The following is a 15,052-nucleotide window of genomic DNA, read 5'->3' as shown; positions in this document are numbered from 1 at the left end:
AGGGGCATTATTCCCATGTACATTAGATATTGGGAATGAGGAATTGTTCCCTGGCAGGGTGGGCAGGCCCTGGCACAGCTGTGGCTGCCCCTGGATCCCTGGCAGTGCCCAAGGCCAGGCTGGATGGGATTGGAGCAGCCTGGGATGGTGGAAGGTGTGAGGAGTGAAAGGAGATGAACTTTAAATCCCTTCCAACCCAAAACATTCTTTGATTTATCCAAAGTTCAGCCTTTGCCCCTGTCCTACAATTTTCGATGATGGAGTTCATCAGGGACTGGATATTCCATCAGCTTCATGAAAAGGTGCCTCTGACTGCTGCTGGGAAAGAAAGCTGCCTGCAAATGTGGAGTTTGTGGTTGGGAGGGACCTTAAATCCCATCCAGTGCCACCCCTACCATGGGCAGGGACACCTCCCACTGTCCCAGGTGATTCCAAGCCCTGTCCAGCCTGGCCTTGGGCACTGCCAGGGATCCAGGGGCAGCCACAGCTGCTCAGGAACTTCTCCTACCTGCTCACTTCTCACAGTTTCCTCCTGCAGCACATATCTGCTTGACCATGCCCAAAAATGTCACAGGAGACTCCCCTGAACTCATCTGTTTTCTTTCTGGGGCAATGATTCCACCACAGGGATTCCTAAGGCTGGAAATGCCCTCAGAAAGTTCTTGTGGAGGGCTTGGAAATGAGAAGAGGCTGAAAAATCAGAGAATCTCAGGATGGTTTTTGTTGGGAAGGGACCTTAAATCCCATCCCATTCCCACCCCCTGCCATGGGCAGGGACACCTTCCACTGTCCCAGGCTGCTCCAAGCCCCAAAGTCCAGCCTGGCCTTGGACACTGCCAGGGATCCAGGGGCAGCCACAGCTGTGCCAGGGCCTGCCCACCCTGCCAGGGAACAATTCCTCATTCCCAATATCTAACATGGGAATAATATAAATAAATATTGATAGACAGGAGTCTTTGAAGGCCCTCTTCTATTCACAGCCTAGATTTCTGTAGCTTCTGGCTGAAGGAAAATACATTTTAGTGGTTGAGGAGGTAGATATGTATAAATTAGATTTTTGGAATGCCTATATAATTATTAAGCTGTCCATAAACACTGATCAAAAGGAGCAGTGATCACCTAAAAGCATCATCAACCAAATTAAGATAAGCAGAGATGTAAATTGAGCTGCAGGCAACTGGATGCTCAAGTATTATTACATTTGTTACCTTTTTAAACAAGAAGAAAATGTGGTGATGCATTCTGCATGTTGCAGTCTTCATCTACTCCAGTAATTTATTTATTATTTTTTCCAAGTGCTTTTTATGCAGAAATGCAAAAGGTGCTCAAGCTCCTGAGCAGTTGCTATTGAGTCAGGATTCAGCTTTTTCTGAGTAGCTGGTACCCTGACAAATTCCAGCCTAATGCTGCATCAGAAGTACAACCTGCCCTGCCTGCTGTCTCCTGTGACTGACACTTGGAGAGGTTTTGCATGGAATTTTGGCCTTAAAAACATCCTACTCCACTGTGTGGATATTCCTGGGAAAGCAGAGCCAGCTCTGCTCACTGTGGTGTGTGTTAACAAACAGGAACATCTCCTGAAACAAATCCCAGTGCCCACCATCTTCCTGAGGCTCTGCAAGGCTGCCAACAGGGGCACCAGTGGCACTCAGGGAATTCTTTTTCCTCCTTCACTTGGGAGTTTCACATCTGTTCCCATTTTAGTGCAGGCCTTTAACCACTGAGCTGTTCTAGGTTCTTCTGGAATATTATGACTGATAACCAGAGCTTGTTTTTGCTTGAGCTTTCCAGGATTTTAGCAGCTAGTGTTTCTTTTCAATTTGAACAGCATGTTCTGTCATGGCTAATTAAATTCCTTCTGGCTGATGTGCAGATACACACTGTTGATGATGTTAAGTGTAAACATTTGCATGTTATTTCTTCTTGCACATTGCCAGGTGACACATCATATATAATCACAGCACTTGTGATGAATCATGCTTGCAGTTTGGCTTGTAGGGGAAGTTTGTGTTCCAGAGTGAGCATGGGAATGAAATGAGTGTGAAAAAGTGCAGTGGTCCTCCTTCCAAAACCCACAGTATCACTGGGGACAGGCTTCAGTGGCAAATAATGAAAACCTGGGGTAAAGGGAATGATTTTGGCTAGAACTGGAACACAAGAGTTATTTTACCTGCTTTAATTCCTTGTGGTAGAATATTTGGCCCAGGTGATTGAATAGGAAGTGTTTCCAGATACCTGGTGTGATCAGTGCTGTTAGAAAACAACCAAACCTTCCTCAGCTCCTCACAGTGACCTGCAGGTGTTTTAGGAATCAGGAAATCAGTCCATGTGCAGTAAATATTTCAGTTTCAGGTCAGACCTTGCTTCCCTTGGTTGTGTTAGTGGTGTTACCCATGCTGTTGGATTATTTGGATGAGTGAGGTTTCCAGCTCTGCCTCTTGGATTTTTGGGGCACTGCTGGGACTGGGAATGCAGAACTGGATGCTGCAAATGAAGATCAATATTATTCAATGTATATTCACACATACTTTTTCTTTTTTTTTTTTCTCTTGAAGGTTTTTGGATTCAAAGCATAAAAACCATTACAAGATATACAATCTGTAAGTATGCTCTTAAAGATACATTCTCCAAAATAATGACTCCTAAAAATAGCTGAGCAGTGCAAGTGCCTTGTTGCTGTCCTGAAGCAGAGCTGTGGAGATGTTTTGCACATTTCTTAAAACAATTAAGGCTGATTGAGAGCCCTGGTACTTCATTTAGTGGAGCTGAGTGAGGTTAAATGAAATGCTGGTGTGTATTCATGTTACTTGAACGTTTTTAAATGACTTGGCATGCAGCCCATCTGCAGCTTGGGCCATGTGATTAAAAAGTGAAAAGTAATTCACAGCAGGCTTTCTGTCCATGTATTCATGTCCAATTGCCAAATGAAGCTTTTCCTGGGTTTTTTCTCTATTTTTTAAAAAATCAAACTGCATTGGTACCAAGGTTCTGTTTGCTTCCTCCCTTTTCTTGTGTGTCCCTGTTTATTACTTCAAAAAAGCTGTTGGAGCAATTGTTGTTGATTTCTGACTTCTCTGAAAATTTAGTTCTGCAGAAAGCTGGTACTGTTACAGGAGTTTTCTGGTTTTGGTTTTATTTTTTGGGGGTTTTTGTGCTGTTCCTTCATCTAATTTATTCATTAACTTAGACTAATTTCATTTGTATAAATGATTTAGTGATGTCGAAGGGTTGTGGTTTTCCTACCCCTCATTTATTTTCCTGAAAATCCAAGTTGAAAATTGACTCTCAGATCTGTTACAACTTTAATATTTTTTAAAATGAATATTTTTACATATCTACAGTTACAGAAAAATTATTGTAGTACTGAATCTGTCGAGTCATTAAAGCAAATATTTAAAAATAAGGATTTAAATCTGCCTCTAGGTTAGCTAAAGGATTGTGCATCAATTTCCCTGATATTGGAGAGAAGTGACAGTAGAAATTGAGCAATCTTCCAGTGGTCACTGAAGTAGTTGTGGGGCAGAAAACAGGAACAGCTTTTTAAAGTTTGTTAGTGAAAAGAGCAGTGATGAGACAAATGAATTTGGTATTTCTGTTGCTGCTCTGTGTGTTTTCAGCTGTGGAAAAAAAACTTGTCCAGGTGTGCTAAAAGTTTTTGTTTTCAGTTTCCTTATATAAAAATTGATTTTCTTGTTGTTAACTGCAAAACAATCACAAATGAATCTTGCTAGAATTACTTTATTCATCCTCAGATGAAAAATTTCAGAGGCTAAAACTGTCTGGAGATATCTTAATGTTTGTGCAGGCCACATTTATACACATAAAATGCCATCAGGTGAATTGTGACAATGTTTGGTCAGGAGATGGGAAGGAATTGCATCCATCAGGTGTTCCAGAGAACTCCATTTCTTCAGATGAAGCTGATCCTTTGTAAATAATGATCTATTGTCTGTGTTCCAAAGGAGGAGGTGGGAGTTCAGAGGAGTTACATGATTATAGTCAGAATTATTTCAAAATCTGTCATGGGATTTGAGTTCCCTTAAGGTAGCTGTTCCCTGAAGTTGATAATAATGTGTGTATTTAGCAGTTTTATCTAAAAGGATTTAGAGATTTTTCTGAAATTATGTCAGTTTTGCCCCATCCTCACATCTTGGTTTTTAACTTCCCAGCAGTTTGAGTTTCATTTTCCTTCTTGTATTACTTCTCTCTCATTTGCCTTTGCTATTTCTTCAGTATTTTCCTTAAATCTGTTTTAAATCTCCTTTAAATCTGTTCTTCCACTTGCATCTCCTTACTTCCCATGCTGCCAGATTGTCACCTGCCCTGTTGTCATCATCTCCTCCTTCTCCACTGGGTTTCCTTGGGCTGTCCTGCAGGGAAATAAATGGGGATTTGCTGTGCTTGCTGGGTCCCTGGGGGCTCTGGCTGATGGTGACTTTAACCTGGCAGCACTTGGCTTCTGCCTTGCTTTAAACTCCCTTTAATCCTAAGAACAGCCAAACCCCTCCTTAACCCCAAAAATACAAAAAATTCAGGTTTCATCTGGAGATCTGCTGCTGTTTGAGTTATAATAGTGTTTAAAACCCCACTCCAAATGCACTTGAAGCATTAAGCCCCACCAGTATCCTCAGAGTGTGTGCTGGTGGGGTTTCTGCTGCAAATACCCACAAATTCAGTGCAACTGAGCCAGGATTGTGTTCAACCATTGCTTGTGTATCCTTGGGATCAACAAAACTATTTTTTAATCCCTCATGCTATTCTACTCAATGATGCTCTCACAAAATTCCAAATTTGATGGGTTTTTTTACCCATTTGTGGAATTTTTTTAAAATGTTTTGAAGACTTTCAGCTCTTACTCCCCATTTGAGCTGGGTGTTTCTTTAGAAGGAAGCAGGGAAATTTCCTGGATAAAATCTTTGTGGTAACTGCTTTGCTTCCCAGCAGCTTCCCAAATTTCTGTGCTGCAGGAAACTTTCCTGGATGATGCTTTGTGTGTTTGCAGCTTCCCAAATCCCTGTGCTGCAGGAATCTTTCCTGGATGATGCTTTGTGTGTTTGCAGCTTCCCAAATTTTTGTGCTGCAGGAAACTTTCCTAGATGCTGCTTTGTGTGTTTGCAGATTCCCAAATCCCTGTGCTGCAGGAAACTTTCCTGGTTGAGATGCTTTTTGTGTTTGCAGCTTCCCAAATTTCTGTGCTGCTAGCTGCTCCATCCCCCTTGGATGGACATCCTGCATCCAGCTCTCTTCTCAAAGGCTCCAGTGCCTTTGAAAATAGTATTTTTGGGAGTCTCCTCTTATATGCCAGCTTAACCTGGTCACTGTGATTGGAGCTTTGAGAGCTGCCAGGCTTTTTGGAGCACAGGTAGAGCTGAGAAGGTTCTGGAATTCAGGGAAAGGGAAGCTCTGGGAGCAGCCCAAGCAGAGCTCAGGGAGCTCCAGTTACAGCCACACAAGGAGCAGCCCAAAGGTTTGTGTGTGTGAAAGTGTCAGCTCAGCTCCATGTGGCTGAGAGATGAGTTCATGGCAGTCCTGGAATTGCTGTGGGAATTGGAATAATCCTGGGAAGAGCACAGGCTGTGTCAGAGCTGAGTATCCAGGTGGGATTTGTGTGCTGAAATCACTGCAGCACTTGTGTTTTCAGCTCTTGCATAGAATCCCAGCATGGCTTGGGTTGGAAGAACCTTCAACACCATCTTGTCCCTTCTCCCTGCTGTGGGCAGGGATGCCATTCTCCAGCTCAGCTCCCCATCCCTGCTGCTCTTGGCAGGATTGTTGTCACTTTTCCTTTCTCAACTTCCACTCACATCATTTTCCCTGCAGGGAGCAGCTCCAGGGGAAATTCTGGAGGGTATCCATCCACTCTTTCTTTCTTCCCCCTTATCCCAAAATCTGATCTGGTTGTTCTTTGGGTGCTGATTTGGCTGCTTTAGGAGGGATTTGTGTCTCATCACTGCTGTTTATCCCTGGAAAAGCAAACCCAGTGTGGTTTTGTCTGGCTCTAGAGGGTCTCTGAGTGGGGAGAGCCTTCAGAAATGTGCTGCAAATACCCCCAAATTCAGTGCAGCTGAGCCAGGGTTGTGTCCAACCATTGCCTGTGTATTGATATCAACAAAACTATTTTTTAATCCCTCAATGTGCCATTTCCCAGTCTGAGGGGGAACTGCTGCCTGGCCTTCAGGGGTGACTTAAATTCAGGAATCCATGCCCGTGACAGCAGTGCCACAATCTCTGCTTGATCCAGGTGATCTCTGCCAATATTCATGTGGATATCCTTGTGATCCCCATTGCTCTGAGCAGCCACACTGCTGCTGAGGCACCCTGAGCTGTGTTTGGGCTCAGCATCCCTGCATGAGGGTCCCAGCTCTGCTCTCCAGGTGTGTGGCAGCACAAAGCTGCTCATGTCAGGGTTAGAAGGTGCACACTCAACTCAAACTTGCATCAGTTGAGTCACACTGACTAAAACATAACCATGCACTACAATTACCAGGGGGTAAATATTTATCTTTCAGTAAAATAATTCACTTTTTAACAAGCAATCTGCTGCAAAACATTTATTTTTTAATTTTTCTGTGTGTAACTTCTAATTTTAAATCATAAAGGTGATGGGCATGCATGTTTTTCCAGGATTTTTCCTCAGAGACTTGTCTTGAACTCTTGTCTATTTTTCTTTTTCAGATGTGCTGAAAGACATTATGACACGGCCAAATTTAACTGCAGAGGTAAGATTTTACTGCCTGATGTGTGTTCTCTTGAAACCTCACTGAATGGAGGCCTAAAGGAGGAGCTGATGAATAATCATGGAGGAGATTTGGGCACAAGGAATGATGTCAGATTGCTTTGAGTCATTGGAAAAAATTTGCTATATTCTTGGTGCTTTCAAAAAAGTGTGCTCCTGACAGTTAAAGATCAAAATCTAATAAAAAGTCTACAGTTGCAAAAAAAAAATTCTGCAGAATGGGTTGCACAGAAGTTCCAGTTCAGTGAAATACAAATTCCTTGTACAATTCTTGTGTGAAGCACAAATTCCTTGTACAATTTACATGTGAGGCACAAATTCTTTGTACAATATACTTGTGAAGTAGAAATCCCTTGTACAATTGACATGTGAAGCACAAATTCCTTGTACAATTGACAGGTGAAATAGAAATTCCTTGTACAATTTTACACTTGAAGCACAAATTTCTTGCACAATTGACATGTGAAGCACAAATTCCTTGTACAATTTATGTGTGAAGCACAAATTGCTTGCACAATTTTAGTGTGAGGTAGAAATTTCTTGTACAGTTTTCATTTGAAGCACAAATTCCTTGTACAATTTTCATTTGAAGATCAAATTCCTTGCACAATTGATGTGTGAAGTACAAATTCCTTGCACAGTATTCATGTGAAGCAGAAATTCCTTGTACAATTTAGAGCACGAATTCCTTGTACAATTTAAAGCATAAATTCCTTGTACAATTTTCATTTGAAGCACAAATTCCTTGTACAATTTAAAGCATAAATTCCTTGTACAATTTTCATTTGAAGCACAAATTCCTTGTACAATCTGAAGCACAAATTCCTTGTACAATTTAAAGCATAAATTCCTTGTACAATTTTCATTTGAAGCACAAATTCCTTGTACAATTTAAAGCATAAATTCCTTGTACAATTTTCATTTGAAGCACAAATTCCTTGCACAATTTAAAGCACAAATTCCTTCACAATTTTCACTTGAAGCACAAATTCCTTGCACAATTTAAAGCACAAATTCCTTCACAATTTTCACGTGAAGCACAAATTCCTTGTACAATTTAAAGCACAAATTCCTTCACAATTTTCACTTGAAGCACAAATTCCTTGCACAATTTAAAGCACAAATTCCTTCACAATTTTCATGTGAAGCACAAATTCCTTGTACAATTTAAAGCACAAATTCCTTGCACAGTTTTCATTTGAAGCACAAATTCCTTGCACAGTTTTCATTTGAAGCACAAATTCCTAGCACAATTTAAAGCACAAATTCCTTGCACAGTTTTCATTTGAAGCACAAATTCCTTGCACAATTTTCATGTGAAGCACAAATTCCTTGCACAATTTAAAGCACAAATTCCTTGCACAATTTTCATTTGAAGCACAAATTCCTTGCACAATTTATGTGTGAAGCACAAATTCCTTGTACAATTTAAAGCACAAATTCCTTCACAATTTTCATTTGAAGCACAAATTCCTTGTACAATTTTCATTTGAAGCACAAATTCCTTGCACAATTTAAAGCACAAATTCCTTGCACAATTGATGTGTGAGGCTCAGAGGAGTCTGTTTTTTATGAAGGATGGAAATTGAGAACATGTAAACCATTATCTGTGTGTATAAAGCAACTTTGGGAAGATCTGGCAGAACTTGCAGATGTTAAAATAAAAATAATTTAATTCCCATGTGATGTCTCTTAGGGTTGAGTTGGGTCTTAGACACTGCAGAGCTGCCAAAAGCAGTGGAGAATCTTTCAGGGGTGCTCTGACCTTGATTTGATGTAGTTTTGTGTCAGAATTACCTCTCCAGGTAATAAATAAATGCAGATTTACCTTTGTCCTTTGGGCAGAGGAGCATTTCTTGCTCACAAGTTGTAATTCCTTCAGATGAGGGGAGATGAGGAGTCCTTGTGCCTACAGAATCGTAGGAGATGAACAAATTCTGGGCTTCTTCTGCATCATAGCAATGGCTCAACTTCTATTTTTCATTATTATTATTTTAAACCATCCAGCTAATTATGAAAGAGGGTTTAGAACGTGACCAGAATGGAATTGGCTGCTTTCATGGCTGAATATAGAAGGGCTGAAATTGTCTTGTTGAAGTCATCAGCACTTCTGATTTGCTCTCAGGATGTTGAATGACAGTGCCCAGAACCCTCACTCCACACTCACCAGCAAGGAAAAAAATATTTTAGGATCTGCTGGAGCAGTGCTTTGGGGAAGAAGAGAAGAGGACATGTTCTAATATGGCCACAGCATATGTTTGTTTGAATTTCTGCTTTCTGATACGGGGGTGCTCAGCTCCCTTTGCTGTCAATCCCAGCCCCAAATGCTGCTTGTGACAGCACCTTTCACAGCTCCTCTGCACAAGACATGCTGTTTTTCATTCTCATCCTCGAATTAGTTAACCTCAGATAACCAAATTGGTGACTCAGGACTTCCCTAAGCAGAGGAACAAAAGTTGTACTTGAAAATCTCCTGAAGTGAACTGACTGCAAAGGGAACTTGTGATTGTACTGAGCATGAAACACCAGAATAGTTCATTATTCACCCAGGATGATCTTGCATCACATTAAACCCCAAACACTGAAAGCTCTTCATCTTCTTTGGGAAGTAGCTTTGTGTCCTTGGTTTTTGCAGTTTCTGAAATCCTTCCTCACTGGAATTGTCTTCTGCTTTGCCACAGATTTTCTTTTTTTAAACTCTTCTATGTGCTATGGGATTTTTCTTGCAATGTGTAGGGGCTGGGAGAGGGCAAGCAGGATTATTCTCCATTGTAAGGAATCAAAATCCATGGAGGAGCTGCACCTTCTCAAGGCCCTGCTCAAGACTTAATATTTCCTTCCTCTTAATCCTTGCACACCATCCCAGGGCACCCATTTCATCTTCTCACTCCAGCTTTGAAGAAATTATCACAAGTTTGGCCTTTGATTCCAAATCTTTGAGAGCATCTTCAGTATCCTGTGACTGCTTGGGAGTTTTCAGACTGTTCTTTCAGGACTTTTTCATTCCCCTTTTCATGGGAACCTTGCTGGCTGTAGCTGTGATAAACTCAAAGCTGTACACACAAATTTGAATCATTTTTGCAGCTTCTTTTCTTAGAGATTTCTAAATAAATTCCATCTTGAATTTCACATAAAGCTTTGGGGATTGTTTGGGGAGCCTTTGGATCTTCCATGTGGAAGAGTTTGTGTGTTCATGTTTGTGAACTTGTGTTGCCTCTTTAGCAAAGATTATTTCTCAGCTTCCCCATTTATTCTGGGAGATGAAGGGGCCAGTCTGAAAACCAAAATGTTGTGTGCTTGTCCTGCAGTCCTTCAGCAGTTCCATAACTTCATCCCTCACTTGTGCTCTTGGAGTCCTTGGGGATTCATCAAAAGGAGCCCTGCATGTGTGACTACAGAGTGCTGCTTACGAAACCACTGCAGACACTTGCCAGAAGAATGAAATGCATTCATTTTTAGCCCAGAAAAGGAAATGGGGTTTCTAGCTGAGAATTTTGAAGTGTAGCAGAGTTGTGTTTGTAAGATGCCAAGGCTGCAGGTGGAGAATTGGGGTGCACTTCATCAAGTGCTGTTGTGCTGAGACCAGAACATTGTGGGTAGTTCTGCTGCTCAGGGTGATATTGTCCCTCATCTCATCTGAGGTGGGAGAAGTTTGGGTGCTTCTCTCTGCTTTTAGTGCTTATTTTTAGTTCTCTTGAGTTTCCTTGCATTTCCTGCATCACTGGAAATTCTTTTCATCCCTAGATGGAAAAATGTGTGTGAGTACACCCGTATCAGAAAGGACAGCATTGTTCAGTGCTTTGATTCTAAACCCATAAGCACTGCCAGTGCCTTACCTGAGATTTCTCTCCCAATTACCATTTTTGAAGTATGGAAATGGCAGGTTTTTGTTTTGAGCAGATTCTGAGACTTTATTCCCAATGTAGACCCAGCCATGTTCAGTAATTTTTCAGCAAAGATCCTGTTGTCTGCTCAGTGACTGAGGCCTGGCCTTGTTCTCTCTCAGCAGGTAGTTTAATTATTGCTGGAGTAATGGCTTTTCACAAGGTTATTCTGTGTGCCAGCACACTCTTAAATTCTGGAAAATTCATGTTCCAGAACCTGTGCAGCTCAACTTTATAGAGGTGTGAAACAGTTGCTCCATGGAGCAGGATGAATGGAGAAATATCTGCTTATGATACACTGAATAATACTGGAATTAAAAATAAATATCAGTATGTGAGATGAGGGGAGGGGTGATTGTGACGAGCATGTAAAAATTCAGTTATTCAAAGGTGACCTGAGCTTGCTTTGCCTTTTGAGGTTCTGATGAACTCCTCCTTCTCCCTGCAGTTGCACAGTACCCTTTTGAAGACCATAACCCACCACAGCTGGAGCTCATCAAACCTTTTTGTGAAGATCTTGACCAGTGGCTAAGTGAAGATGACAATCATGTGGCAGCAATCCACTGTAAAGCTGGAAAGGGACGAACTGGTGTCATGATTTGTGCTTATTTGTTGCATCGAGGCAAGTTTTTAAGGGCCCAAGAAGCCCTAGATTTCTATGGGGAAGTAAGGACCAGAGACAAGAAGGTGAGTTGTTGCTGTTCTTCTGTCCCTCTGCCTAAAACTTGCTGCTTTTTCCTCCCTGAGATGTATTTGATGTTCAAACCCTTTAGGTTGTGTTGTCTGATTTAGCTCCAGTAGGATTGCATCAGTGCAGTTGGAAGTGAAAAGCTTTAGTCTCAACATTAAATCTGATTTTATCATGTCCTGTCCAAGAAGACCTGGACAGTTGATTTTAAATGGCTTTTTCAGCATTGTTTTGCTGAAAGAACAGAGGGGCAGTGAACTTTCTCATTCAGCATTTTCAGCCCAAATGAGAGGATTGTTCCAGCTGAATTTTGCCTGAATGGATGAGTTGTTCATCTCCTCAGGTTCCCTTAACTGCTGTGGTGGGATTTGGAGGTGCATAGGGGAATATCCTATCACTGTTGGATGCCCCTTGTCTGTAAAGGGTAGTTAAGGACCTTTCTGGCCTCATTAATGAGAATTTAACCTCCTTATTTGAAATCTTCTCCAAAGATGATAAGATGTCACTTTTAAGGTGATTTTAGCAAGTTTCCCTGCTCATCTTCCATTATTTCCCTGAATGTGTTGAGCATCCCAGGGGGATCATCCCTGCAGGCCAGTTCCAACCTCCTCAAGCACAGATTTCCTGCAGTATTTACACAAAGTATTCATTTCAGTGTGTTGGCCTCCAATAAGAAGAGCTTCGTGTCTGAAGGCTCTTGAGAGCATAAATGTCACATAAAGAATTTTAGAGTATGGCTGTTAATTGATTGGAAGGAGTAAAACTCCTCAGTCTGCTGTGCTGACAAGGTGGAGATGTTATTCCATGTGCTGAGCTGGTTGTGGTGTCAAGATCAAGGTTTCCTATCAAAACTTTGTGGTTTTTGGTAAAAGTGCATGAGAAAGGCTAGGAATGAGCAGTGTGCTGAATAAACAGAGTAGATTATTCCTGCTGATAAGGGTTCTCTCCAGAGCTGGATAATGCAGCTTGAAAACTATAGAACTGACCAAATACACAGTGAAATGCCGTGCCTCAGTTTCCCTTCGTGAAAAGAAGGTTGTATTTCTGCAGGTTGGGTGTTTGTCAGTACCCCAGGGCATCTTGGAGGGGAGGGGAGAGCTCAGTGAACAGGAGCAGGGAGAGCCTTGTTTACCTGACTGTAAATACTGTCTGTAACCAGCAGCTTGTTTTGGTTTCAGTGTCTCTACTGCAAGAGTTGAATTTTTTCCCTTCCCAGCTCCACTTGAGCTTGGTTATCTTGCTGTGGCCAGTGGGCAGCATGTGATTCACATAATCCTTCAGCAGTGTTTATAAACAGGTATTGCAGGGCAGGTTTCTGGAGCCTTTCCTTCCCTTGTGGCCCATATTTCAGTGTTATATGTCAAGTGCTGCTCTCTGATTTGATATTTCACCACACCTTTGTAGAACTGACTTCCTCAATTCAAAGTCAATGAGGCATCAAAAGAGCTGTTTCCACAAAGGCACAAGCAAATGCCTTTTTGCTTTCTTTTTGGGCCAACATAGCTATGATAAAGGAAAACTGGCTTTAATAAGGACAGATTTTCTTGGTTTAAAGCAAGGACAGCTTTGCACCTGTAGCTGCTGAGAGCAGCTCAGCTCCAATCCCTGCTGCCAGTGAAGCTCAGAGCAGAGTGCTGCTGTGCTGGCAGGAAGTGTGAGTGTAATTGCAAGAGGAAGTGTGACTAATTGGTCAAGAGCACAGCCCTGAGTGCTTCTGGAGCCAGATTTTCCCAAGTGCCTGCTGGGAAAAGCAGCTCCAGGGAGGCCTTTGCACCATCAAGTGAGAGTTGGTGGAGTGAGGCTCAGAGTTGCTGGTTTTGTGCTGAGCAACAAGACATGGCAGAGCCCAGGCTGTCTCTGAGCAAACCCTCTCGTGGGGTATTTTATTTCCTCTGCAAGCTGCCTCTTTTGGCTTCTGAAACTCTTTGTAGTGGGGGGAGCTTAGTCAGAAGAAGGGAGTGGTGAAGATTAGGAAGTGTGGGCTGCATGGTTGTGTCTGTCTGGCTCCGCCACTCTAGAACAAGAGTGACTTTTATTTTCCTTGTGAACCAAAGGAGACAAAGGTTTTGCTGAAATGGGATAAAGACCAATATTTGGAAGAAGTAAACCCCCAAAAATCTTCTAAAGAAGCTGCTGCTGTTTGAAGTGATTAGTTTATCCCACTTTTTTCATATGGTAGATATGACACTACTGTGGTGACAAAGGCTGGCAGCTTACCTTCCCACAGCTGGAGAAGGTCTTTATTCATTCCTGCTTCTGCCTTGGAGGGTTTTGTGGCGAGGATTAGGCTTGGAAAGAAGCTCAGTGGAGAGGGATCAGAGATGATCCACTCAGGAGCATTCTTTGAGCACCATGGAGTTTTATTTTCAAGGATGGCTCCTAAGAGTTCTCATACGGGGAAAGGCTGAGAGAATTGGAGTTCTTCAGCCTGGAGAAGGGGAGCCTTGGGGTGACCTGGCTGTGGCCTTTCAGCACCTGAAGGAGCTGACAAGAAAAAGATGGAGAGAGACTCTGTACAAGGGCCTGGAGAACAGGACAAGGGGAATGGCTGCATGCTGGGATATTCAGATGGGATATTGGGAAGGAATTCTGCCCTGAGAGGGTTGGGAGTGCCCAGAGCAGCTGTGGCTGCCCATGGATCTCTGGCAGTGCCCAAGGCCAGGTTGAGTATTGGGGTTTGGAGCCATCTGGCACAGTGCAAGGTGTCCCTGCCCATGGTGTGACACTTTAAGTCCCTTTCAGCCCAGAGCATGCTGTGTTTCTGTGGTGTTGCTGTAAGAGAAGAGGAAGTGAAACCCAATTAGTTTGTGTGAGGAAGCCTCAGAATGACCCTGTGAGCAGGGCAGAGTTCCCATGTCTGGTGTCAGGGCTCATCACTTGTGGTGTCTGCTTGGGGGCATGCTCAGGTGCCAAACCTGCTGCTCTGAGGCTGCAGCTTCACCCTCACAGCAGGCTGTGTCCTAAAGGGAATATTGTTTCCAAAATATTTGTTCTTCACAGTCCTGCCTGTGTTACACTGAGAGGAGAACCTGACAGTGTTTGGGAAGCTCTTGCCTAGGGACCAGAGGAGTTTATCTCACTTCCACTTAAAAATTGTGGTGATAGATGGGAAATACAAGCTTGAACTACTTCCCTGTCCTTCTTTTTCTGGAGTAAAAGTGAGTGCTGCTGGATTGCACCCCATGGAATATTGTTAGCTTGTTAGGAAAGTGTTCTGCTTGGAATTCAGACCTTTGGAAATGGAGAACTCAGAGTTCTGCCTCAGTGGGACTGCTTTTAGGGTCTCAGGATGTAAAGCTGTGTCTCCAAGGAGTCAAACTGTGGCTGCAGGGCTGTTGGACAAGAAGTGGCTTTGCTGTGCTTTGGACTCTCAGTGTGAAAGTTGTTCTGGTCCCAGCCTTGCTTGTGCTGGGGTTTTTCCTTAGGACACATCCATTGTGGCCTGAGGAAGCTCTGGACAGGCAGGAATGTGTTCTCCTCACCTCTGTGCTTTCCTGGCAGCCTGGGCAGCCCTGCTGGGGCTGGCATTTGCTCAGATCCCAGGAAGGAGAACTTTGGAGCTCCCTTAAGGAGTGGGTGTGATAAGCACTGGGGACATGTGAGCCAAAAGCAGCCACTGTACAAGGCTGCTTGGGAAGGTCATTGTGCAAGTGCTGCAGGGAAAGGCTTTTGTGTAGTTTAGAAGCAGCTCAAGTGATAAGGAGACATAATAATCAACATTAAAAAACAAATGGCAGGAAGTGG

The 15,052-nt window shown here is 42.8% G+C and overlaps 1 protein-coding gene across 1 annotated transcript in view; it reads left to right on the top strand.

Annotated features, from left to right (window-relative positions):
• PTEN (phosphatase and tensin homolog) overlaps positions 1-15,052 on the top strand; it is a 49,288-nt gene that overhangs the window by 18,788 nt on the left and 15,448 nt on the right. Inside the window, exons 3-5 of the mRNA XM_005495895.4 lie at positions 2,556-2,600; positions 6,676-6,719; positions 11,069-11,307. Coding sequence (XP_005495952.1) covers positions 2,556-2,600; positions 6,676-6,719; positions 11,069-11,307 — 328 coding nt within the window. The remainder of the gene's footprint in view (positions 1-2,555; positions 2,601-6,675; positions 6,720-11,068; positions 11,308-15,052) is intronic.

The sequence above is a fragment of the Zonotrichia albicollis genome, chromosome 7 (genome assembly GCF_047830755.1).
Source record: "Zonotrichia albicollis isolate bZonAlb1 chromosome 7, bZonAlb1.hap1, whole genome shotgun sequence".
Classification (NCBI taxonomy): domain Eukaryota; kingdom Metazoa; phylum Chordata; class Aves; order Passeriformes; family Passerellidae; genus Zonotrichia; species Zonotrichia albicollis.
The sequence above is the reverse complement of the archived record's forward strand: the minus strand, read 5'-3'. Positions and strand labels throughout refer to the sequence as shown.